This window comes from Arachis ipaensis, chromosome B1 (assembly GCF_059453495.1).
Source record: "Arachis ipaensis isolate K30076 ecotype BB chromosome B1, ASM5945349v1, whole genome shotgun sequence".
NCBI classification, from domain to species: domain Eukaryota; kingdom Viridiplantae; phylum Streptophyta; class Magnoliopsida; order Fabales; family Fabaceae; genus Arachis; species Arachis ipaensis.
Genome location: NC_142436.1, coordinates 109770711 through 109794621, shown reverse-complemented (window position 1 = coordinate 109794621; position 23911 = coordinate 109770711). Strand labels below are relative to the sequence as shown.

Sequence of the window (23911 nt, the reverse complement as noted above, 5' to 3'; positions counted from 1 at the left end):
GCCGGCGCTCCAGGTCCTGCATCCTGTGGCGCAGTTCCTGCATTATTCTGGCACTGTTGTCGCCAGTTCCCCCGAAGGGGCGCCTTTCTTGAGATCGTGAGGTTCGTTGTGGAGGGCACCTCGTGTGCTCCCAGGAGGAAGCCACGGAGGCTTCCCCTCTGTGCTCGGCCTCGCGGCCTGTTCCTCCTGGGCCCAATACAACGTCCATTCAGGCGTCCCACAGACGGCGCCAAATGTACGGTAGGTCGGGTACCGGACGGTTCGGGTTGGTACTTCAGTTGATGAGGGGGAATCGCCTGGTTCCGGGTCGCTGGGTTGAAGGGGGGTACAGCCAACGTCCCGAGCTCTTCGTGTGGAGAGGGGGGTGTCACCTGCAAAGACACTCCGACGCTCTAGTCAGTCAAGTGTGCAGGCGAAGGATGTGAGAATGGTATGTGACGTACCTTGGGGAGGGGTAGGACCCTTCCCATATATGCCGTGTCAGAAGCGGGTCCCACAAGGACAGAACCCACTTTCCTCGAAGCTTCCTTATACAGCTGTAGAGATCTGTCCAGGATGCGTGTCCGGGTCGGTATTTGAGTGCCTCGCATCCGACCGGTCGGGTCGGGTGGTTCGTGGGTCGGGTCGGTCCATGTTATATGTGGCCCAGGCCGTAACACATGCATAAAGGATAAAGTTGGTAAAATATAAATAAAGATTGAATGTTGATGGCTAAAAGCCCGTTGGTAAAATGCAGAAACTCAAAATTGTTGCTTCTTATAAACGTTGATTTTGAATGCAAAATCACTTCTGCATTTATGAATAAAAAATTTGCCAAACCAAAAATTGAATATTTCTAGAAATCTAAACTTGCTTCTTCTCTTCCAACGTGTTTTCCAAACACACCCTATATCATTTCAACCATAATTTTTTTAATTTCTTCTATTTAAAGACACATCTATATATCTCGTGTATTTGTACAATAAATTTATTATACATACTTTTCAGTTTTCACAGGTAAAATAATAATACACTAGACTCTCAACTTTTAAAATAAATTTTTATAAATATATTTAGTCAGCATTTAATTTAATTGAACATAATAGATATTATATATGCTGTCAATTAATATTTTATATTATCATTAACAAAAATATTAATAGAGCGACCAAATAATAAAAATAATTAATTTATAATTTTTTAAAATATTAATTTAATTAATAAAATCATTTAAAAATAATTTTGCAGAACTGATTATTAACACTAACACATTTAGCCAAACTTAGTACATAGTTAAAGTTTAAATAAAGATAAATTTTTAAAATATAGATTAAAGATTCTCTAAAATTACTCAAGTACTTCTCAAATTCTATATACAATGAGATTTATTTGGTATATTAAATACGTGTACAATTAAATTTATTATGAGATACTATATAAAAAAGAATAATTTATTCTCAAATTTTCAAAAAGTGTCAAAATAATTGTCATAAATAAATAGATGACTAATAAACGTTCGTTTTTATTTTATTTTTTTAGAGAATAGTTTTTTTAATAATCTAAAAGATTATAAATCATCTTGTTCAATTCATTTATTTTGTTCGAAACTACTTTTTAAAAAATTAATATTGTTAAAAATCAACTTAGTGTGAATTTTGAGAAATGCTATTTGTACACCAAAATCAGCCACTAAAATCAGATACCAATATATTTGTGTATAAATATATGTGTGGTTTAATTTATTTTCATAGCGTATTTGTATTTCAGGATGTATTTTATAATGGTAGCTGATTTGTTGGTTGATTTTAGTGTGCACGTAGCATAACCCGTAAATTTTATATCTCTATTATTTATTTACTTTACCTATATTATATATCATTCAACAATTTACTTTTATTAATTGACGGTGTAAAAAAAGTAACACAAACATTTAATTATATATAATTATATCATTAAAAATAACTAATTTTTAATCAAATATATTGACAGAGATATTCGGACAAAAGAAGAGAAAGGTTGACGGAGGAACCAAAATTTCGAAAATAAATTAAAAAACAAAGAACAGAAATACAGTATATTACTTAATTTGTAAAAGACATACTAATTTTATTTAAACGATAACCTTTTTGTATTCACAAGACTGAAACCTAATACATTATTGTTTAAGGAGAAATTAAATGGCCATGTACCTCTCAAACCAACTTGCGTTGGTTAAGCTTTTGAAATAGCTTTTAAATTTTCATATTATTTAAGAAGAACTAGAGGGTTTTAATGCATACTATTATATGTTTGATATAAATTAAAGAGCCATGCAAAGTACTAAAGTAGGTTTGATAGTGGGTTGTCGCCAGTCGCCACCAAAATTAGCTCAGCCATACCAAAGTGAAGTGAGATAGTGAAGTGTGCCCCAAAGTCTCCAAACATTATAAAATCTTATGCTGAAGGAGCTTTCCATATCTATGAAATCTATCTCCGTATCATACTGTTATTTTTCTTTTGGATCTAAATACGTGTGTTTTTCATATTTTAAACACAACTAAAAGGATTCTAGTTTCATATAACCTACCATAATATGTATGTGGTAATTATTATTTAATGTTGATGCATGATGAATTCTTAGAAAATTTTATGGACGATGCAGTTCTACACTTCTACTGCTTTATATGTATGTATGTGCACACAGTTACAACGAGATAGGCAATTAATATTATTCTATCTTAAATAAAATTGTAAGACTCCTTTTTATTTCCGAAAACGCCATTTTTAGATTATTTGTCCAAAAAATAAAGTAATCCTACATAATTTAAAAATTCTTAATCAATTTTTAATTATTTAAGTAATTGATCTAAGTGGTCCTTATAAAATGAAAATAGTGACATATTCATATATTAGAAATTGCTTAAACTAGTAAGAAGAGCCGCTTAAGCCAATTATTTAAATGGTTAGAAATCAATTAGAGATTTTTGAATTATTGAGAGATGTTTTGTCTTTTAGATAAATAGACAAGGAACAAAAAAAAATATTTATTCTTTTTTTATAAGTGTGTATAAATATGAGGTGATATAACTATGCATATTGTATAAATATATTCTTGCACATCCTTAGTTTGTGAGATTTAGGCTGATGAAAAATAGAGTTGAAGAAAAGGGGTTAATAATCTTTAGTTGTTTATAATTTCACGTAAGTTCCAATTGGACCATATAATATAAGGAAATTAAATTTATTGTTGTGTTGTTTTGTTTAAAAGAAGGAAAATATTAGAAGATTAACATTTTTAGTAAAAAAATTATAAAATTTGCTCCACATGGAAAATTACTGAGAATCTAATTACAAAATTTTATGCAATATATAAATTTGATTAGGTTTTTTAAATTGCCCAATTTGAAAAATGCAAAAACAACTTTGAAGGTTAGTAACAAGAGAAGAATAGGATTCTTCTGCAAAATACAGGGAAAAAACCTAAACAATATATCCGAAGAGAGAATAACAAAATCTAAAAGTGATTGAATCCCATCTTCTATAGAATAATCCTAACTGCAAAACACAGAAGTAAAATATAACTGATAAATGAAAAATACTTTAAATTTTAAAACATCATATTATCTTTTTTCAAAACAGCACTTAAAAACAGATTTTTTTTTTAATTAAAAACTCACTCAACCAAAGCCTAAATTTGTTATCCTTTAAAGGGGCATAAATTCAAGTTTGAACAATAATCAATAATTTCGTTTTGGGCAAGTGTATAATCGATATAATTTTGAGCCACGCAAACTATAAATAATTAAATTACCCATTTTAGAATGTTAGAAGTTAGGCACTGATGAGCACTAGTACCTAACATGTACAATTAATCAGGGCTTCAAATAATTATTGGAGGTAATTAACCAATCCTCTATGTACATAAAAATTAAAAAAAAAAATTAGTGGATGGCAGCAAATGTAAGGAACCCCATAAAGATATTTGGTGGATAGCATTAAAAAAATATTTAACAAGAACAAATTTATAAGAGGAAATAACGAATTCTACAGAGATGTCTTGATCATCAGCTGATAATTTTAGATACGATGACCTAATTAGGGTAGTGGGGATGCTGTTTATGAACAGAAATATGGAGATTTAGAGTATATATTTGGGTGTGCTTTTAAGGGACCAATAGTTGGCTGTATGATTCTGTTGGAAAAACTGAGATCTTCTTTTGAGTATTTTCAGTTCACGCTACAATAATAATATTGTTAGAAGAGAACTTGATGAAGAATAATACTCTCAGAATTAGGATCTATTAGCTTTGAATAAAGTGATTAATTCCATTCCATTTTGGGTGGACCCTGATTCCAATTGACATTTTTGCAGTGGTGATAAAGAAAATGTGAATTAAGATTCCTGAGGCAAATCGGTGGGTGATTCGGCAGGGGGCTAGGTTAGGTTTCGAAATTTAGAAATTCATGTTAGAATAAATTGTTTTATTAATTCAGATCATTGATTTTAAATCACCAAAAACATATATTATTGTGCGGAAGCGTATTTTTATTCATAGAAATTAAAAATTAATAAAAAAATTGTCTCAGTCTTTCTTAATCAAAATCTTCTATATTCTTAATAGGTCGGCTGAATTGCAACTCCTCTAATGGGAAAAGAGTTGCTGAGGCGGCTTTAGTATGTTGGGATCGAAACCCTAAAGTCACTATTTATATTTGAGGATGACATTCATTAAACCCTAAAATCTAAATAAAAATAGTATCTAAAGTCCAAAAGATAATATCTAGTTTTATTCTTATTTAATTTCAAATCAAAAGTAATTATAACGCGTTCAATTTAGCATGTATAACAATATGAAATCACCATTATATAAGTCATTTAATTTAAAATAGCATAATTTGTGATTATAATCAATATATGTATTGTCCACAAACAAATTAGAAAATTAAATAATTTCCTAATAATCTCTCTCTCTCTCTCTCTCTCTCTATATATATATATATATATATTCTTTCTTGAGATAATCACATCTTATAAACTTTATGCGCGCATCTGAATACTATTTTCCTTATTACTTTAACAATCTCGTCCGTCTCATATATTAGATATAGAATTACTGTAGCTTTTATTACATTAGTGTCATGACTAAACTACGATGATCATCATACTAATATATTTAACGATATAGATCAAATTTGGATGAGTAATATGAAAATTATATGTCAAGTGATCTCGTGCATGTCTATTTCCAGCTAGTCTAACTTTACAATTTTATTGAAATAAAAAAACAAAACAAATATTACAAAATAAACGTTGCACATAACATGAAATCAACCATTAAATTAATTCTGCAGAAAGATAATTCAATATCTATCATATGACATATAGCATAAAATAAACTCCTACTAAACCAAGGTATCAAAAATATTGAAATCCATCCGAGCAGTGTGTTCATGAAAGACTTGAGGGATCAATCCCTTGGTTAATGGGTCTGCTAACATATACTCTATTTCTATATGTTCTATGAGAATCTCTTTTTCTTGAACTTTCTCCTTGACAACTAAAAACTTGATGTCTATATGCTTCGATTTTGTCAAGCTCTTATTGTTGTTGGAGTATAGTACTGCTGACTTATTGTCATAAAACATTTTCAATAGCCTTTCAATGTCATCTACTATACGAAATTCAGTGACAAAGTTTCGCAACCATATGCCATGTTTGGATGTCTCAAAGCAAGCAACGTACTCTACCTCCATTGTTGAGGAAGCTATAAGAGTCTATTTGTTAGACTTCCATGCAATAGCACCTCCAGCCAACATGAAGATACAGCCTGAAGTAGAGCATCTACTATCTTGACATCCCAAAAAATCAGAATTAGAGTACCCAATGATCTCCAAATTTTCTGATCTCTGATAAGTAAGCATGTAATTCTTTGTTCTCTTCAGATAACGCATTACGCGTTTAAGAGCTATCCAATGATCCATGCCAAGATTACTCTAGTATCTGCCTAATATTCCCACTATGAATGATAAATTAGGACGTGTGCAGACTTGAGCATACATTAAACTCTCTAGTGCTGATGTATAAGGTTTATCATGTATTGCTATCCTCTCAAGATCAATTTTAGGCATTGCTTGAGACTGAACTTATCTCCTTTAGTTACAGGTGTGTCCATTGGTCTACAACTTTTCATGTCATATCTACTTAAAATTTTTTCGATATAGTTCTTTTTTGCTAATCCAAAAATACCTTGAGAGCGATCTCTGTAAGACCCAAGAATTTTGAAAAGTTTTATTTTAAATCAATCTCAAATCATATATTTATTTATAGTTTTAATTTCAGAAATTATTTTTATTAAAGATAATAAGAATTTTATATGATTTGATTTTAGATGATTTATATTTATATTATTTAATACTTTAAGTTAAAGATAAAGAAAATTAATTATATTATATCTAATCCTTTAGTTAGAATATTTCATCGAAATTAATTTGTAAATTTATGATTAAATAATATTTTCTTTAAAGATGATTTTGTTGAATTAAAATTGGTTTTCAATTACTCTACTACCCTTAATTTTAGTAAAATGACCAAACTGCCCCTAACCCTAATTCTATCCTCACCACCTCTCTTTCCTCTTCACCTGCGCAGCCCCAACCCTCCTCTCCTCACTCTTTCTACCTTCAAACCATTCACACACAAAAAAAAAGCATTCACATACATGGAGGAGAGATCTGAGAGGGGAGATACGTCGCCGGTAGGGTGTGGGCCGCCGTCACGCCGCCGTCACGCCGCCGTCGTCACTGAAACTTGTCGCGGCCACCGATGGTTCCGTCACTGTTGTGCGTCGCCGTCCAGGGAAGGGGGAGGAGACGTGCGACTGAGAGACGCACCGAGGAAGAAAAGCACCGCCGTTTGCCACTGCCACTGCTGGAGGCTGCGACGCCGCACCTTTGGCTGCCGGGAAATGGTGTTGTTGCTGTAGGAGACTGTCGTCAAAGTTGCTGCTCCACTTCCGTCATTCTTCCCTTCACAGTAAGTTTCCTGTGCTCTGAAACTCGTATTGTAATTGTTCTAGTTATCTGCAGTTAAGGATTCTGATGTATAGATGTTGTAAGGTCAATTTTATGGGGTTGCATGTCAAAATTGAGGTTGCTGCTGAACCATCAGAGTTTTCGGCCAGTATCGAAGCTGCTGTCCGGTCAATTTGGAAGCTGTTATTGTGTCGTTCTATTTTGTTTATCATGGTAAGGTTATTCGGTTCCATTCTTGTTTATCGCAATACTCTATTATCAATTATGTTCTAATATCGCTCAATATCCATTCCGCGTTAATTCTAAATTATGTCAGATATGTGGTTGTTGCCGTGATCCCTGCGGTTGCTTGAGAATTTCTACGGTTGCTGCCAATTAACATGAGAATAAGGATTTAATGGGTTTAATTAGGCAACTTGCGACTAATCGAGGTAGGAGTTTTCTTAAAATCTATTTTATATTACAGAGTTGTGATAAATAGATATCGATGCAAAGAGATTTACTTCTGTGATTATATTTGTCTTATGGATGTGATGGTTTGTTGGACTGAATTATTGGGTGCTTGATTGCGTGAGTGGTGTGTGGTTGTGGATAAAAACCGGTTTGGAATGTCATTTACTTGATTATTAATACAGGTGGATTTTCTTGGTTTTAGAGTTTACTTAGTAATATAAATGAAACGATTTTGGAAATAATTTGAGATATGAAAATAAATTGATTCTGGGAGCGGTTTGATTGTGAGTTGGTTTGATTTTATGAATGATTTAATATTTGAGCTGATTCGATTTTAAAAAGAGTTTTATTGTTAGAATTGGTTAATTTGAAAATATTTGACATTGGAACTGGTTCAATTCTGGAAAATGTTTGAGATTTGGAAATGGTTGAGAAAAGGTTTGAGAAATATTTGGATGGGACCCGAAAAGGGTGGCAATGTCCGAGTTTTAGAGGAGATGCTGCCGAAATTTTATAAAATTGAAAGTTTTATTTAAAGTAATTAATTAAAAAGATTTGTTTTTAAGCATTATACGTTTTAAGATTGATTTGTCTATCAAAGAAAGAATTTTGTTTTGGAATTGAGATTGTTAACGAACAGAATGAAAAAGAGGATGATGAGGATTTTATTTGAAATATGGCTTTGAAATGAACTTGGAAATGAGATTTGGATTGATGAATGATTATGATGTTGAGAATGTTGAGATGTGAACTTTGGATTATTCACATGGCTTATGAATTTGAAATATCTGAGATACGAGGTTCCCTGGATTAAGTGCTGTGGCTTGCCACCACGTGTACCAACTTGAAAACTCGATACTCTGTTGACCCTACGACGTAAGTGTGTGACCGGACACTATATAAATTCCTGGGAATGTTACCCCCATTGAGTAATATTGATTATTTGAGAAAAAGCTATGCATAGACTCTTGGGATGCACGTCGGGGGACAGTCTAAGTATAATTCACACTTGTCGGGTTGGCTGGATAACTGATGGCAGATGAGCCTCATCAGCCATAGGACAGGCATGCATCATATGCATTTGTATGCTTTGCTTGAGTTTTAACTTATTTTGGTTTGCCTAATTGCTAAACTATTCGTAACTGCTACTTGAATTATTTGCTGTAACTGCTGCCTATTTGTGCTTTCCTTGTCTGCCTTGTCTGTGTTTGTCCTGGCGTGCTACATTTGAGATTGAACTCTGGTGCTGAATTAATGATTGTGTTGTTTGATTGCGTGGTTGGTTTTTGATTGAGATTTTCTTATAAGAAAGGAAAGATTTTGGATTTGTGAAAGATTAAACATTGTTCCGTTGAAAAAGTTTTTAAATGATTTCCTATGGGTTTTAAAAGATTCATAAGGCAATGATAATCACTGAGCTTGAGAACAGTTTTCTTAATAAATATCTTCTTATAACAACTTTGAAATTTCGTGGTGAGACCGTGTGGTTAGGTTCTCACCCCCCCTACAGCTTTACCTTTTCAGGAACCAGAAGAGGAAGCATTCTGGAGAGTTATACTGCGTTTGATTTATATATGTTGATGTATTAACTAGATTTTTTTCTTCCCTCGTCTTTGTTATTACAAGTTTGTAAGAGGGATAGGAATTGTATGTTTTATATTATAATATATTGAGTTATTATGTAAGGAGTCTTGTATCTGAATCTATGCCTGCTTGTACTTTTCTTAAAATAAAGTATTTATTTCTAGTTTTCAAAGAAATCAGTGATACAGTGTCAAGTCACAGGCTCCTATTTTATTATTTAGTACGTAAAGTAGTCGTAATACTTCTTGCTATCAGAGTAGCGCAGCCGGAAGCGTGACTTCTGATAGTGAGGGTGTTACAATATGGTATTAGAGCGGTCTTTCCTATAGAGCCTTGGGAATGGACTGATTATGCTTCAATTGCATATCCTGAGAGTCTGTCATGTAGTAGGTCTTGTTTGAATAACGAGAATAGAGCTTAATGCACATCACGGTCTATTGATTAATGCCATTAGTCTTGCATTGCATAATTCCTGGTATTAAATTTGGCCGGCTTAACACTAGTGAATTATATATATGTAAGCATTAATGGGTTGTCATAGACGATATGCGAGTCATAGATAACGCGAGTCGCGGGTTTTGGGAACGTTAGAAACTTAGTTATAGAGATTAGTTCCGTTTCGACGTATAATCTTTATTCATGCTTGAGATTGTCTTTTTCTTTATCAATTGTATTGGAATCTCTAGTTCTTGATTTCTTTTTGAAATGTGTTTTTAATATTTTTCTACCATATCTCCTCATCCATATACATCCTTGCTTGATTATGTTCCTAATTGTTGCTTGAATCTTTAAGGAACATTCAACCTTAACACTGTTCATAAATTTAGTATTTGTCGATTTGATCTCCAATTAGTTTTGGTGCAATGCATACTCTTTGATTCCTAAACTATTTGAAATCTTAAGAGTCGCGATTCGTAGTAAATTGATTATGCGATTTAGTTCTCTTGTTTCGTGTTTTGCAATTATTGTGTGTCCTGCTCAGGTTACAATTTTTGGTTATTTGTTTCTTTGCAAAATGATGAGAACTGACCTTATTTTAACAAAATGTATCAATTCTAGTAGTTTTCTTTTACAACTCTTATTTTAGAATCTCTTTTAAAAATAGTTCCATTTTGGTTCTTTTTCTGTTTGATTCTGATTGTAACCATCATTTGGATTTTGAATACGACAGTCTTTGATTTTGCAAGTACTTTTCTACAAAAAAAAAAAAATAATAAATAATAATAATAAAAAAATAAATAATTTCTTTATATAGTTACAATATACTTCTATCTAAGAGTACTACTTTGTCTTTATTTATCTTTACAAGAATACTTTACTTTAGATTTTCTTATTTGAATATAATTTGATCTTTTGTAACATTATCCTAAATTTGTATATATATATATATATATATACTTAACTATGTATCTACAAACTCTTCAAACTTCCTAAAGCAAGATTTCTATTTTTATTTCAGTTAAATTTTCATTTAATAAACTTCACACAAATTATTTTAATTTGAATTTGATTTAGCATAACATAATATTTACATTTATTTAGTTTTTTTTTGAAAAATATTGTATTTATACACTTTCTTTAGAAAAAGATAAATCAATTCCTTTAGGTTCAATTTGAAGTTGCTCTAAATTGTTGTACTCTCTTTCCTATTATTGCCTATGTCAAAACTCTTTGATTCAGAATTCCTTCTTGAGCTTTCAAATTAACTCCCTTTACACTACACTTCATTACTTATATTGTCTATTGATAATCTCACGTTTTTTTCAAATCCTTGTGAAGTACCATCCTTGTTCAATTGTGCACCTGATTATCCTCCTGACTTCTTGCAAATATCATTTGTGTTATTTGTAATCTTCTCAAGTTTAGTATTTCTTACATGTTAGCTTTTAGGGACGCGATTTGTGCGTGTAGAAAGTGAATTTGGTAAGTGTACGAGGTTTTAAGGAGTTGCAGAACTTCGAGGTAACGCAAACATCTATATTTTGTTTAATTCCCTCAATTATTTATTTTATATCTTCTTTTTTTTACTAAGTAAGATGATCTTCCTCTTAAGTTTATTTATTCCTTGTTGACCTTTCAATTGATTGCGCTCCTACACATTCCCTTGGATTTTGCAAACGACGTCCTTGATTCTGGTAATTTATTTTTTGAATCTTGTACCTTGATTCAGCTTGAATTCAATTTTAATGAATGCACCGCTTTCTTCTCATCGCTTCCATTGAAGTTTTTTAAATCTCTCCATACGTCCCTGATGAGCAGATAATTTATACGCTTTTTGGCATTGTTTTTAGTATGTTTTTAGTATATTTTAGTTAGTTTTTATTATGTTTTTAATTAAAAATCACATTTCTGGACTTTACTATGAGTTTGTATGTTTTTCTGTGATTTTAGGTATTTTCTGGCAGAAATTGAGGGACCTGAGCAAAAATCTGATTTAGAGGCTGAAAAAGGACTGCAGATGCTGTTGGATTCTGACCTCCCTGCACTCAAAGTGGATTTTCTGGAGTTACAGAAGCCCAATTGGCGCGCTCTCAATTGCGTTGGAAAGTAGACATCCTGGGCTTTCCAGAAAAATATAATATTCTATACGTTTTCCAAGATTTGATGGCCCAAACTGGCGTTCCAAGTCAGCATAGAAATTCTGGCGTCAAAACGCCAGAACTGGCATAAAAGCTGGAGTTAAACGCCCAAACTGGCACAAAAGCTGGCGTTTAACTCCAAGAAAAGTCTCTACATGTGAAAGCTTCAATGCTCAGCCCAAGCACACACCAAGTGGGCCCGGAAGTGGATTCTGCATCATTTACTCATTTCTGTAAACCCTAGGTTACTAGTTTTCTACAAATAGGACCTTTTGCTATTGTATTTGAGACACTGGATCATACTTTTCATCTTGGAACTTGTATGTTCACGCTTTGGGAGGCTGGCCATTCGGCCATGCCTAGACCTTTTGTTCTTATGTATTTTCAACGGTAGAGTTTCTACACACCATAGATCAAGGTGTGGAGCTCTGCTGTTCCTCATGAATTAATGCAAAGTACTATTGTTTTTCTATTCAATTCAATCCTATTTCTTCTCTAAGATATACACTCGTTCTTCAACTTGATGAATGTGATGATCCGTGACACTCATCATCATTCTCACCTATGAACACGTGCCTGACCACCATCTCTGTTCTACTTGCAATAGCTTGAATGTGTATCTCTTGGGTTTCTAATCTAAGATTAGAACCTTCGTGGTATAGGCTAGAATTATTGGCGGCCATTTCTGAGATCTAGAAAGTCTAAACCTTGTCTGTGGTATTCCGAGTAGGATCTGGGAAGGGATGACTGTGACGAGCTTCAAACTCGCGAGTGTTGGGCGTGTGACAGACGCAAAAGGATCAATGGATCCTATTCCAACATGATCGAGAACCGACAGATGATTAGCCGTGCGGTGACAGCGCATTTAGAACATTTTCACTGAGAGGACAGGAAGTAGCCATTGATAACGGTGATGCCCAACATAAAGCTTGCCATGAAAAGGAGTATGAATGATTGGATGAAGGCAATAGGAAAGCAGAGGTTCAGAAGGAACAAAGCATCTTCATACGCTTATCTGAAATTCTCACCAATGAATTACATAAGTATCTCTATCTTTATTTTATGTTTTATTCATCTTTTAATTATTAATTCTTCATATCCATTTGAATCCACCTGATTGAGATTTACAAGGTGACCAAAGCTTGCTTCAAGCCGACAGTCTCCGTGGGATCGACCCTTACTCACGTAAGGTTTATTACTTGGACGACCCAGTGCACTTGCTGGTTAGTTGTGCGGAGTTGTGACAAAGAGTTGAGATTACAATTGTGCGTACCTAGTTGTTGGTGCCATTGATGATCACAATTTCGTGCACTAAGTTTTTGGCGCCGTTGCCGGGGATTGTTCGAGTTTGGACAACTGACGGTTCATCTTGTTGCTTAGATTAGGTAATTTTATTTTATGTTTAAGCTTTTTACTTTTTATTTTTGAAAAAAAAATTTAAAAAATACAAAAAAATTTTCTATTCTATTCTTCAGAGTTTTTAAGAATGAATTCTAGAGTTTCATGATGATTTGTTGAAGTCTGGCTGTCTGTGAAGCCATGTCTAATCTTTTGGACCGAGGTTTCAACTTATCACAAGGGCTTGTTGATTTCTATCAATCTTGCTGTTGAACATAATGATTTGCTAAAGCTTGGCTGGCCATTGGCCATGTCTAGTATTTTGGACCGAAGCTTTCACTGAAAGCTTGGCTGGCTAGTAAGCCATGTCTAATTCCTGGACCGGAGTTTTAGACTAACATTGCAATGATTCCTGGAATTCTCATTAAAAATTTTGAATCCTTTATTTTCTTTTCCATATAATTTTCGAAAATTTTTTTATAATATTTATAAAATAAAAAATATTTTATGTTTCTTGTTTGAGTTTAGTGTCTAATCTTAAGTTTGGTGTCAATTGCATTCTTCTTGCATTTTTCGAATATATGCATTATGTTCTTCATTGATCTTCAAGTTGTTCTTGATGATTTCAGTGCTCTGATCTTTAATTTCTCTTATTTTGTGTCTTTTGTTGTTTTTCATATGCATTTTCAATTTGTTATAGTCCTTAGTATACAAACTTCTAAGTTTGGTGTCTTGCATGCATTGTTTATTTGATCTTAGTTGCATCCTTTTTATTATTGTGTCTCGTCATTAAAAATTCAAAATTTTTTTTTCTTTTCAATTCAATAACACAGAGAATTGAAGATTCAGAACATTCAGCAGAGGAATCACACAGAAAAAGCTGGGCGTTCAAAACGCCCAGTGAAGAAGGAAAACTGGCGTTTAAATGGCAGCCAGGGTACCTGGCTGGAAAAGGTAGCATTTTGGGCGTTAAACGCCAGAATGGATGCCATTCTGGGCGTTTAACGCCAGGAGGACACTAGAGGAAAGATTTTGTTTTTAATTCAAATATTTTTCAAATATTCATAATTTTTCAAAATCAAATTTTTTTCAAATCATATCTTTTCAATCATATCTTTTCAAAATCAATTTCTTTTCAATTTTTTTATTTATTACTATTTTTGAAAATCCTTGCTACAATTAGTGATTTAATTCAAAATTTTCAAGTTGTTACTTGCCTAGTAAGAAAGGATCAAAAGTTTTAATTCTAGAATCATATCTTTTAATTTCTTATTGGTCAAGTAATCAACTTTAACTTTAAAAACTTTCTTCTTTTAAATTTGATTCTCAATCATATCTTCTCAATCACATCTTTTTCAAAATTAATTTTCAATCATATCTTTTTGATTTCTAATTTCAAAATTTTTTTCAAAAATCACTTAATTTCTTTCCCAATCTTAGTTTTTGAAAATCATTTACCAAATTTTCAAAATTTCTCTTAATTATTTCAAAATCTTTTTACTTTATTTTCGAAAATTCTTCCCCTCTTCTCACATCCTTCTATTTATGGACTAACACTCCTCCTCAATGTACAATTCGAACTCTATCCCTCTTGATAAGTTCAAATTTTTTCTTCTCTACCTTCTCCTTCTATTCTTCTCTTCCTCTGACACCTCAAGGAATCTCTATACTGTGACATAGAGGATTCCATATTTTCTTCTCCTCTCTTTTCATATGAGCAGGAGCAAGGACAAAGGCATTCTTATTGAAGCTGATCCTGAACCTGAAAGGACCTTGAAGAGAAAGCTAAGAGAAGCTAAAGTACAACTCTCTATAGAGGACCTAACAGAACTTTTCAAACAAGAAGAAGCCATGGCAGCCGAAAACAACAACAATGCCAACAATGCAAGGAAGGTGCTTGGTGACTTTACTGCGCCTACTCCTGACTTCTATAGGAGAAGCATCTCAATCCCTGTCATTGGAGCAAACAACTTTGAGCTTAAGCCTCAATTAGTTTCTCTGATGCAACAGAATTGCAAGTTTCATGGACTTCTATTGGAAGATCCTTATCAGTTCCTAGCTGAATTCTTGCAAATCTGTGACACTGTCAAGACCAATGGGGTTGATCCTGAGGTTTACAAGCTTATGCTTTTTCCTTTTGCTGTAAGAGACAGAGCTAGAACATGGTTGGATTCACAACCTAAAGAAAGCCTGAACTCTTGGGAAAAGCTAGTCAATGCCTTCTTGGCAAAATTCTTTCCACCTCAAAAATTGAGTAAGCTTAGAGTGGAAGTCCAAACCTTCAGACAGAAGGAAGGCGAATCCCTCTATGAAGCTTGGGAAAGATACAAGCAATTGATCAGAAGGTGTCCTTCTGACATGCTTTCAGAATGGAGCATCATAGGTATTTTCTATGATGGTCTATCTGAACTGTCTAAGATGTCATTGGACAGCTCTACTGGAGGATCTCTTCATCTGAAGAAGACGCCTGCAGAAGCTCAGGAACTCATTGAAATGGTTGCAAATAACTAATTCATGTACACTTTTGAAAGGAATCTTGTGAATAATGGAACAAATCAGAAGAAATGAGTTCTTAAGATTGATACTCTGAATGCCATATTGGCTCAGAATAAAATATTGACTCAGCAAGTTAATATGATTTCTCAGAGTCTGTCTAGCATGCAAGCAGCAACAGGCAGTACCAAAGAAGCTTCATCTGAAGAAGAAGCTTATGATCCTGAGAACCCAGCAATGGAAGAGGTAAATTACATGGGAGAACCCTATGGAAACACCTATAATCCTTCATGGAGAAATCATCCAAATCTCTCATGGAAGGACCAACAGAGGCCCCAACAAGGCTTCAACAACAGTAATGGTAAAAGAAATAGGTTTAGCAATAGCAAGCCTTTTCCATCATTTTCTCAGCAACAGACAGAGAATTCTAAGCAAAGCCACTCTGACTTAGCAACTGTAGTCTCTGATCTAATCAAAACCACTCAAAGTTTCATGACTGAAACAAGGTCCTCCATTAGAAATTTGGAGGCACAAGTGGGTCAGCTGAGCAAAAAATTTACTGAACTCCCTCCTAGTACTCTTCCAAGCAATACAGAAGAGAATCCAAAAGGAGAGTGCAAGGCCATCAACATACCCCACACGGCCGAACCTGGAGAAGAGGAAGAGGCATTGATCTTCACTGAGGAAGACCTCAATGGACGTCCACTGGCCTCCAAGGAGTTCCCTAATGAGGAACCATGGGAATCTGAGTCTCACACTGAGACCATAGAGATTCCATTGAATTTACTTTTCCATTCATAAGCTCTAATGAGTATTCTTCCTCTGAAGAGGATGAAGATGTTACTAAAGAACAAGTTGCTAAGTACCTTGGAGCAATCATGAAGCTAAATGCCAAGCTATTTGGTAATGAGACTTGGGAGGATGAACCCCCCTTGCTCACCAAAGAACTGGATGACTTGACTAGGCAGAAATTACCTCTGAAGAGACAAGATCCTGGAAAGTTCTCAATACCTTGTACCATAGGCATCATGACCTATGAGAAGGCTCTGTGTGTCCTAGGGTCAAGCATAAACCTCATGCCTCTCTCTGTAATAGAGAAGCTAGGAATCCTTGAGGTACAAGCTGCAAGAATCTCACTAGAGATGGCAGACAATTCAAGAAAATAGGCTTATGGACTTGTAGAGAATGTCTTGGTAAAGGTTGAAGGCCACTACATCCCTGCTGATTTCATAATCCTAGATACTGGGAAGTGTATGGATGAATCCATCATCCTTGGCAGACCCTTCCTAGTCACAGCAAAAGCTGTGATTGATGTTGACAGAGGAGAATTGGTCCTTCAAGTGAATGAGGACTCCCTTGTGTTTAAAGCTCAAGGATCTCCCTCTGTAACCATGGAGAAGAAGCATGAAAAGCTTCTCTCACTGCAGAGTCAAACAAAATCTCCACATTCAAACTCTAAGTTTGGTGTTGGGAGGCCATAACCAAACTCTAAGTTTGGTGTTGAGAGGCCATCATCATGCTCTGAGTATCTGTGAGGCTTTATGAGAGCCCACTGTCAAGCTACTGACATTAAAGAAGCGCTTGTTGGGAGGCAACCTAATTTTACATATCTATGTTAAATTTCTATTTTCCATTGTTATTTTATGTTTTCTGTAGGTTGATGATCATGTGAAGTCACAAAAACAATTAAAAAAGCAAAAACAAACTGAAAAACAGAATGAAAAAGCACACCTTGGAGGAGAAGGCTACTGGCGTTTAAACGCCAGTAAGGGCAGCAGAATGGGCATTAAACGCCCAGTCTGGCACCGTTCTGGGCGTTTAACGCCAGAAATGGGCACCAGACTGGTGTTTAACGCCAGAAAAGGGCAAGAAGCTGGCGTTAAACGCCAGAAATGGGCAGCAGCCTGGCGTTTAATGCCAGGATTGGCAGTAGAGGGCGTTTTGCACGCCTAATTGGTATAGGGATGAGAAATCCTTGACACTTCCCACCAACCTCAACTCACTCTCTCTCTTCCTCACACCTTTTCATAATACTTTTCCCCAAATACCCTTCACTAATCACCTCAATACCTCTTCCCCCAAAACCCCTCACCTATCAAATCCTACCCTCTTCTCCATAAACCTTTCACCAATCCACATCCATCCATCATAAACCCCACCTACCTCACCATTCAAATTCAAACCACTTTCCCTCCCAATCCCACCTATACATGGCCGAACCCAAACCCTCTCCCCACTCCTATATAAACCCATCTTCACCCATTCATTTTCACACATCTTAAACACTACCTCTATCCCTTGGCCGAAACAATAACCCCCCTCCATCTCCTCTATTTCTTCTTCCTCTACTCTCTTCTTTCTTTTTTTGCTCGAGGACGAGCAAACCTTCTAAGTTTGGTGTGGTAAAAGCATTGCTTTTTATTTTTCCATAACCATTTATGGCACCTAAGGCCGGAGAAACCTCTAGAAAGAGGAAAGGGAAGACAAAAGCTTCCACCTCCGAGTCATGGGAGATGGAGAGATTCATCTCAAGGGGGCATCAAGACCACTTCTATGAAGTCGTGGCCAAGAAGAAAGTGATCCTCGAGGTCCCTTTCAAGCTCAAAAAGGGTGAATATCCGGAGATCCGATATGAGATTCGAAGAAGAGGTTGGGAAGTTCTCACCAACCCCATTCAACAAGTCGGAATCTTAATGGTTCCAGAGTTCTATGCCAATGCATGGATCACCAAAAACCATGATCAAAGTGTGAACCCGGATCCAAAGAATTGGCTTACAATGGTTCGGGAGAAATACTTAGATTTCAGTCCGGAAAATGTAAGGTTGGCATTCAACTTGCCAATGATGTAAGGAGATGCACACCCCTACACTAGAAGGGTCAACTTTGATCAAAGATTGGACCAAGTCCTCATAGACATTTGTGAAGAGGGCGCTCAATGGAAGAAAGATTAAAGAGGGAAGCCGGTTCAACTAAGAAGGCATGACCTCAAGCCCGTGGCTAGGAGATGGTTGGAGTTCATCCAACGCTCAATCATTCCCACTAGCAACCGGTCTGAAGTTACTATAGACCGGGCTATCATGATCCATAGCATCATGATTGGAGAGGAAGTAGAAGTTCATGATGTTGTATCCCTAGAACTCTACAAGGTGGCAGACAAGTTCTTTACTTTGTCAAGGTTAGCCTTCCCTCATCTTATTTATCACCTTTGCAATTCAGCTGGAATTGACATAGAGGAAGACATCCTCATTGATGAGGACAAGCCCATCACTAAGAAAAGGATGGAGCAAACAAGAGATCCCACTCATGGACAAAAGCATGAGGAAATCCCTCATCATGAAATCCCTGAGATACCTCAAGGGATGCATTTTCCTCCACAAAACTATTGGGAGCAAATCAATACCTCCCTAGGAGAATTAAGTTCCAACATGGGACAACTAAGGGTGGAGCACCAAGAGCATTCTATCCTCCTCCATGAAATTAGAGAAGTCCAAAGAGTTATGAGAGAGGAGCAACAAAGGCAAGGAAGAGATATTGAGGAGCTCAAGCACTCCATAAGATCTTCAAGAGGAAGAACAAGCCGCCATCATTAAGGTGGACCCGTTCTTTAATTTCCTTGTTCTTTATTTTCTGTTTTTCGAATTTTTATGCTTTATGTTTATTTATGTTTGTGTCTTTATCACATGATCACTAGTGTCTAAGTGTCTATGCCTTAAAGCTATTAAAATGAATCCATCACCTTTCTTAAATGAAAAATGTTTTTAATTGAAAAAGAAAAAGAAGTGCATGAATTTTGAATTTTAAAATAGTTTAATTATTTTGATGTGGTGGCAATACTTTTTGCTCTTCTGAATGAATGCTTGAACAGTGCATATTTTTGATATTGTTGTTTATGAATGTTAAAATTGTTGGCTCTTGAAAGAATGATGGAAAAGGAGAAATATTATTGATAATCTGAAAAATCATAAAAAAATTGATTCTTGAAGCAAGAAAAAACAGTGAATAGAAAACAAAAAATGTGAAAAAAAAGAGAAAAAAAAGGGAAAAGAAAAGCAAGCAGAAAAAGCCAATAGCCCTTTAAACCAAAATGCAAGGGTAAAATAAAAAGGATCCAAGGCTTTGAGCATCAGTGGATAGGAGGGCCCACAGGAATAAAATCCTGGCCTAAGCGGCTGAACCAAGCTGTCCCTAACCATGTGCTTGTGGCGTGAAGGTGTCAAGTGAAAACTTGAGACTGAGCGGTTAAAGTCGTGGTCCAAAAGCAAAAAGAGTGTGCTTAAGAGCTCTGGACACCTCTAATTGGGGACTCTAGCAAAGCTGAGTCACAATCTGAAAAGGTTCACCCAGTGATGTGTCTGTGACATTTATGTATCCGGTGGTAATACTGGAAAACAAAATACTTTGGGTCACGGCCAAGACTCATAAAGTAGCTGTGTTCAAGAATCAACATACTGAACTAGGAGAATCAATAACACTATCTGAATTCTGAGCTCCTATAGACACCAATCATTCTGAACTTCAAAGGATAAAGTGAGATGCCAAAACTGTTCAGAAGCAAAAAGCTAAAAGCCTCGCTCATCTAATTAAGATTGATCTTCATAGATGTTTTTGGAATTCATTGTATATTCTATTCTTTTTATCCTATTTGATTTTTAGTTGCTTGGGGACAAGCAACAATTTAAGTTTGGTGTTGTGATGAGCGGATAATTTATACGCTTTTTGGCATTATTTTTAGTATGTTTTTAGTATATTTTAGTTAGTTTTTATTATGTTTTTATTAGCTTTTAATTAAAAATCACATTTCTGGACTTTACTAAGATTTTGTGTGTTTTTCTGTGATTTCAGGTATTTTTTGGCTGAAATTGAGGGACCTGAGCAAAAATCTGATTCAGAGGCTAAAAAAGGACTGCAGATGCTGTTGGATTCTGACCTCCCTGCACTCAAAGTGAAATTTCTGGAGTTATAGAAGCCCAATTGGCGCGCTCTCAATTGCGTTGGAAAGTAGACATCCTGAGCTTTCCAGCAATATATAATAGTTCATACTTTGCCCAAGATTTGTTGGCCCAAACCGGCGTTCCAAGTCAGCATAGAAATTTTAGCGTGAAAATGCCAAAATTGGCATAAAAGCTGGAGTTAAACGCCCAAACTAGCACAAAAGCTGGCGTTTAACTCCAAGAAAAGTCTCTACACGTGAAAGCTTCAATGCTCAGCCCAAGCACACACCAAGTGGGCCCGGAAGTGGATTCTGCATCATTTACTCATTTCTGTAAACCCTAGGTTACTAGTTTTCTACAAATAGTACCTTTTGCTATTGTATTTGAGACACTGGATCATACTTTTCATCTTGGAACTTGTATGTTCACGCTTTGGGAGGCTGGCCATTCGGCCATGCCTAGACCTTTTGTTCTTATGTATTTTCAACGGTAGAGTTTCTACACACCATAGATCAATGTGTAGAGCTCTGCTGTTCCTCATGAATTAATGCAAAGTACTATTATTTTTCTATTCAACTCAATCCTATTTCTTTTCTAAGATATACACTCGTTCTTCAACTTGATGAATGTGATGATCCGTGACACTCATCATCATTCTCACCTATGAACACGTGCCTGACAACCATCTCTGTTCTACTTGCAATAGCTTGAATGTGTATCTCTTGGGTTTCTAATCTAAGATTAGAACCTTCGTGGTATAGGATAGAATTATTGGCGGCCATTCCTGAGATCCGGAAAGTCTAAACCTTGTCTGTGGTATTCCGAGTAGGATCTGGGAAGGGATGACTGTGACGAGCTTCAAATTCGCGAGTGTTGGGCGTGTGACAGACGCAAAAGGATCAATGGATCCTATTCCAACATGATCGAGAACTGACAGATGATTATCCGTGCGCGGTGACAGCGCATTTGGAACATTTTCACTGAGAGGATGGGAAGTAGCCATTGACAACGGTGATGCCCAACATAAAGCTTGCTATGGAAAGGAGTATGAATGATTGGATGAAGGCAATAGGAAAGCAGAGGTTCAGAAGGAACAAAGCATCTTCATACGCTTATATGAAATTCTCACCAATGAATTACATAAGTATCTCTATCTTTATTTTATGTTTTATTCATATTTTAATTATCAATTCTCCATAACCATTTGAATCTGCCTGACTGAGATTTACAAGGTGACCATAGCTTGCTTCAAGCCGACAGTCTCCGTGGGATCGACCCTTACTCACGTAAGGTTTATTACTTGGACGACCCATTGCACTTGCTGGTTAGTTGTGCGGAGTTGTGACAAAGAGTTGAGATTACAATTGTGCGTACCAAGTTGTTGGCGCCATTGATGATCACAATTTCGTGCACCAGTCCCTCTTATTTGTGAACTACTATTTGTATATTTAAGAACGTCTATCCTTGCCATTATACTTCTCTTTATAAAGTCTTGTACTCTTTGACATAACATTGTAATTGTTTTGGGTATGATGCCAACCCTTGAATCTTTGAAAATGTAAAGTGCCCCTTTTTATTATGTTGTATTGGCTTATGTATTCGAAATCGTGCCGTTCAATTTGATGTGTCGTTCCTCCTTCTCTTTCCTTAGAATGTAATTTAAATTTCCTTGCTTCACCATTTGTATTTTACACATATCTTGACTGTTTACACTTCTGACTATGTTAAAACTCTTGCAACATGGCTATTGATTCCATATTCCTCCACGAACTATGAAACCCCTGTGATCATTTGAAGTTGTTCCGCGGTAATGCATCACTATAGTCTTTAATCATTCCTTTCTATGAAATCTCATATTTCTTCAACTCAGCTTGGATATGTTTCAAACTAATGCGTTGATTTCCTCCTTATTGATCCTATTGAATTTCTTTGATCCAAAGGTTATCCTTGAAGTTGTCAATTGATTTCTTACTAGCAAACTCCATTGTTTGAGCATCCTTGTTTACCTGCAATTGCATTTATTCTTTCAAATTCTCGCGAACGAGGTCCTTCTCACTTTTCTTTCTTTTCCATGGTCTATTATCTTTCTAAATATATTCGAGATTAGTCTTAGTATCTTGTGCAACCATTAGGCTTAGTAAACGACACATTAGTCATTTAGGACGTGTTTGGTGAACGCAAAAAGGTAAAACTCGTAAGTGTACGATGTCACAGGGAGTTGTGAAATCCTGTTTTACGTGAAAGAGTTTTATTGATGTTTGACTTATGACCAGTAGTAAGGTTGGTGAAGTGTTTAACAAAATTGAGACGATATGAGATCAGTATGCGAATGTTAAGCACATCGTTTTAACCCCGGCTTGTTTTATAACCTTTTGCCGCCTTACTTTACCATCACATGTTTGAAACATATCACCTTGTATATTAAGCCTGTCTTGTAACATCTGTTTCGCATAACACTTATACGCTTTACACCTTTATACCATATGAAAATCTTGGTAATTGAAACTATATGTATATATGTACTGAAATTTTTTTTGCTTTTTCTTTAAATGAATTCAAGAGTGAAGTGGTATGAAATCTCTTCTATTTTGTATCAATTTTCGAGTACGAAAATTTTTATAAGGTGGATAGGATGTAAGACCCAAGAATTTTGAAAAGTTTTATTTTAAATCAATCTCAAATCATATATTTATTTATAGTTTTAATTTCAGAAATTATTTTTATTAAAGATAATAAGAATTTTATATGATTTGATTTTAGATGATTTATATTTATATCATTTAATACTTTAAGTTAAAGATATAGAAAATTAATTATATTATATCTAATCCTTTAATTAGAATATTTCATCGAAATTAATTTGTAAATTTATGATTAAATAATATTTTCTTTAAAGATGATTTTGTTGAATTAAAATTGGTTTTCAATTACTCTACTACCCTTAATTTTAGTAAAATGACCAAACTGCCCCTAACCCTAATTCTATCATCATCGCCTCTCTTTCCTCTTCACCTATGCAGCCCCAACCCTCCTCTCCTCACTCTTTCTGCCTTCAAACCATTCACACACAAAACAAAAGCATTCACATACATGGAGGAGAGATCTGAGAGGGGAGATGCGTCACCGGTAGGGTGTGGGCCGCCGTCATGCCGTCGTCGAGCTGGAGGGAGGAGCCGTCGCCGCCACGCCTCACCGTCGAAGCCCCACGTCGCTGCCGCTGCTGCTGGAGGATTCTCGCCGCCGTTCTCGTGCCCAATCGCTGTCGTTTACCATCCATCCAGCCCAAACTACTACTGCACAAGGAAGCCAACGAAGAGGTCGCCGCCACTGCGCCATGCGTCGCCGCCGACCTGCCTCGATGCCGCCGTCGCGGATCAGATCTGAGGCAAGGAAGAGAGACACAAAGGAGGGAACCGCGTGCAGCCATCGCGCCCTCGCCACAAAGCCATCGCTGCCGAAGCTCCACGCCGTCTCTGCCGCCCGAAACCCTATCGCCAATGCTGATCTGTGCGCCACCGCTGCTGAAACTTGTCGCGGCCACCG

The 23911-nt window shown here is 35.7% G+C and overlaps 1 protein-coding gene across 1 annotated transcript; it reads left to right on the top strand.

Moving 5' to 3' along the window:
- Positions 1–6781: 6781 nt before the first annotated feature.
- On the top strand, positions 6782–7369 carry LOC148577881 (uncharacterized). The gene is made up of 3 exons (XM_088501560.1): positions 6782–6991; positions 7075–7203; positions 7307–7369. Exons 1-3 carry the CDS (start codon positions 6782–6784, stop codon positions 7367–7369), a joined length of 402 nt encoding a protein of 133 aa, XP_088357686.1.
- Positions 7370–23911: the final 16542 nt, after the last annotated feature.

Excerpts from the sequence above, each read along its gene's own strand:
- LOC148577881 (XM_088501560.1), top strand. The coding sequence starts at position 6,782 with ATGGTTCCGTCACTGTTGTGCGTCGCCGTCCAGGGAAGGGGGAGGAGA. Across the intron at positions 6,992-7,074 it reads CCGTCATTCTTCCCTTCACA|GTCAATTTTATGGGGTTGCA; the intron begins GTAAGTTTCCTG and ends AGATGTTGTAAG. Across the intron at positions 7,204-7,306 it reads GTTCTATTTTGTTTATCATG|ATATGTGGTTGTTGCCGTGA; the intron begins GTAAGGTTATTC and ends AAATTATGTCAG.